At 42.7% G+C, this 1,637-nt stretch overlaps 1 protein-coding gene across 1 annotated transcript in view; it reads left to right on the top strand.

The window, feature by feature from the left end:
• The window catches only part of EMH_0070190 (prolyl endopeptidase, putative), a gene marked incomplete at both ends in the record, with an annotated part of 3,275 nt that extends 2,326 nt beyond the window's left edge, over window positions 1-949 (top strand). Inside the window, 3 exons of the mRNA XM_013498953.1 lie at window positions 163-230; window positions 436-579; window positions 892-949. Coding sequence (XP_013354407.1) covers window positions 163-230; window positions 436-579; window positions 892-949 — 270 coding nt within the window. The remainder of the gene's footprint in view (window positions 1-162; window positions 231-435; window positions 580-891) is intronic.
• Window positions 950-1,637: the final 688 nt, after the last annotated feature.

The following is a 1,637-nucleotide window of genomic DNA, read 5'->3' as shown; positions in this document are numbered from 1 at the left end:
TATATATATATATATATATATATATATATATATATATATATATATATATATATATATATATGTATATAGTTCCGCTGGTATGCATACATACGTATATGCCCATTTATATTTGGTGCGTTCTTTATCTAGATTTCAAATGTTGTTGGTATTGTGATGACGCAGGTCAGCTACGATGATTTCCAAAGTGCCGCGGAGTATTTGTTTGCCAAAGGTTACTCAAGTCCCGACCAGTGCGCTTTTTTGTTGCTTTGTTGCACCGCTTTCTGTGTTAGCTCTACATGACTCGTGAGAACAGTAGGAGGACGTGGACCGTCTGTGTAAAAGACTAGTAATACGTTGTATTGTATGCGTATTATCACCGCATAGCGCCTATAAACAAACCTATAAACAAACGTATCTCTCTGTTTTGAGGCTGTTGTGTGTGTTGGTTCTCAGGCTAGCCATCATGGGGGGCTCTAACGGCGGGCTGCTCGTCGGTGCTTGTGCAAACCAACGGCCTGACCTCTTTAAAGCCGTAGTTGCAAAGGTCGGCGTTATGGATCTTGTTCGCTTCAACAAATTCACAATCGGGCATGCCTGGTAAGCTGCTGGGCTGGTGTTTGTGTTCAATGGCATGCACAAATAACCATACACGCACGACGAATACACACCGAGAGTGCAAGTTTAAGAATGCTGTTTAAAGCCGTTGCGTTCTTAGCTTTGTTTTGAAAGTTATGATATATATATATATATATATATATATATATATATATATATATATATATATATTGTATCGAAAGAAAAGGCAAAAATGTTAAATGTTTGTGGCCTTGGCGCACCAGTCCTCGCGTTGCTGACCAACGAGATGCGCACCATCTTGGGAGGTCAATTGTGCATTTTGAATGCATGCAGGGTCAGCGACTACGGCAACCCGGACGTTGAGGAAGATTTCAAGCACATATATAAGTAGGTTGGCCCTTCATATAGTTTGCATACAGCTAGAGGGTGTATAGTACCATTGTATAGTACCATTGTAGAATTCACTTTGTGACTGATCGCTGTGCATGTTTGGTGTTTGTAAAAATAAAATAAATACAGGATTTCACCTATTCACAACATCGACCCTCAAGTTGTGCAGAGCGACAAACAGCCAGCAGTTTTGGTGATGACTGCTGACCACGACGACCGGGTTTCTCCTTTCCACTCTCTGAAATACATTGCAACGTTGCAGGTGAGTTGTAATAAGAGGCTTTGGTAGTTTAGCTGTATGTTATTGTTTCACGTTTTTTAGCTCATTGATAGAGGATGGTTTATCTCCTGTGACAGGCGGTGGGCTCGAGGCGGGTGAATATGCGCCGGAGATTTCAGTTCCGATAGAAGCAGACTGAGGTTCAACTGCTGCCACTAAGATGGCTTGTGCTGGTTGCGTAGTGCAGAAGTATAATAAAGCTCTCTGTAATTCATTTTCTGTTTCTTTTTCGCAGCATGCAGCTGGGTACACCTCTCCTGCCTCCACTCCTTTGATTGCACACATCGACACAAAAGCAGGTCATGGGGGGGGCAAGCCTCTGCTGAAGGTGGGTGATGAAGGGGATTGTTGTTTATAATTCTGCGTCTCGTGTGTTTCTGCGTGCCGCTCTAGGCTGCACCTTCTCGAG

The sequence above is a fragment of the Eimeria mitis genome, genomic scaffold, assembly GCF_000499745.2.
Source record: "Eimeria mitis Houghton genomic scaffold, Emh_scaff3852, whole genome shotgun sequence".
NCBI lineage: Eukaryota > Apicomplexa > Conoidasida > Eucoccidiorida > Eimeriidae > Eimeria > Eimeria mitis.
The sequence above is the reverse complement of the archived record's forward strand: the minus strand, read 5'-3'. Positions and strand labels throughout refer to the sequence as shown.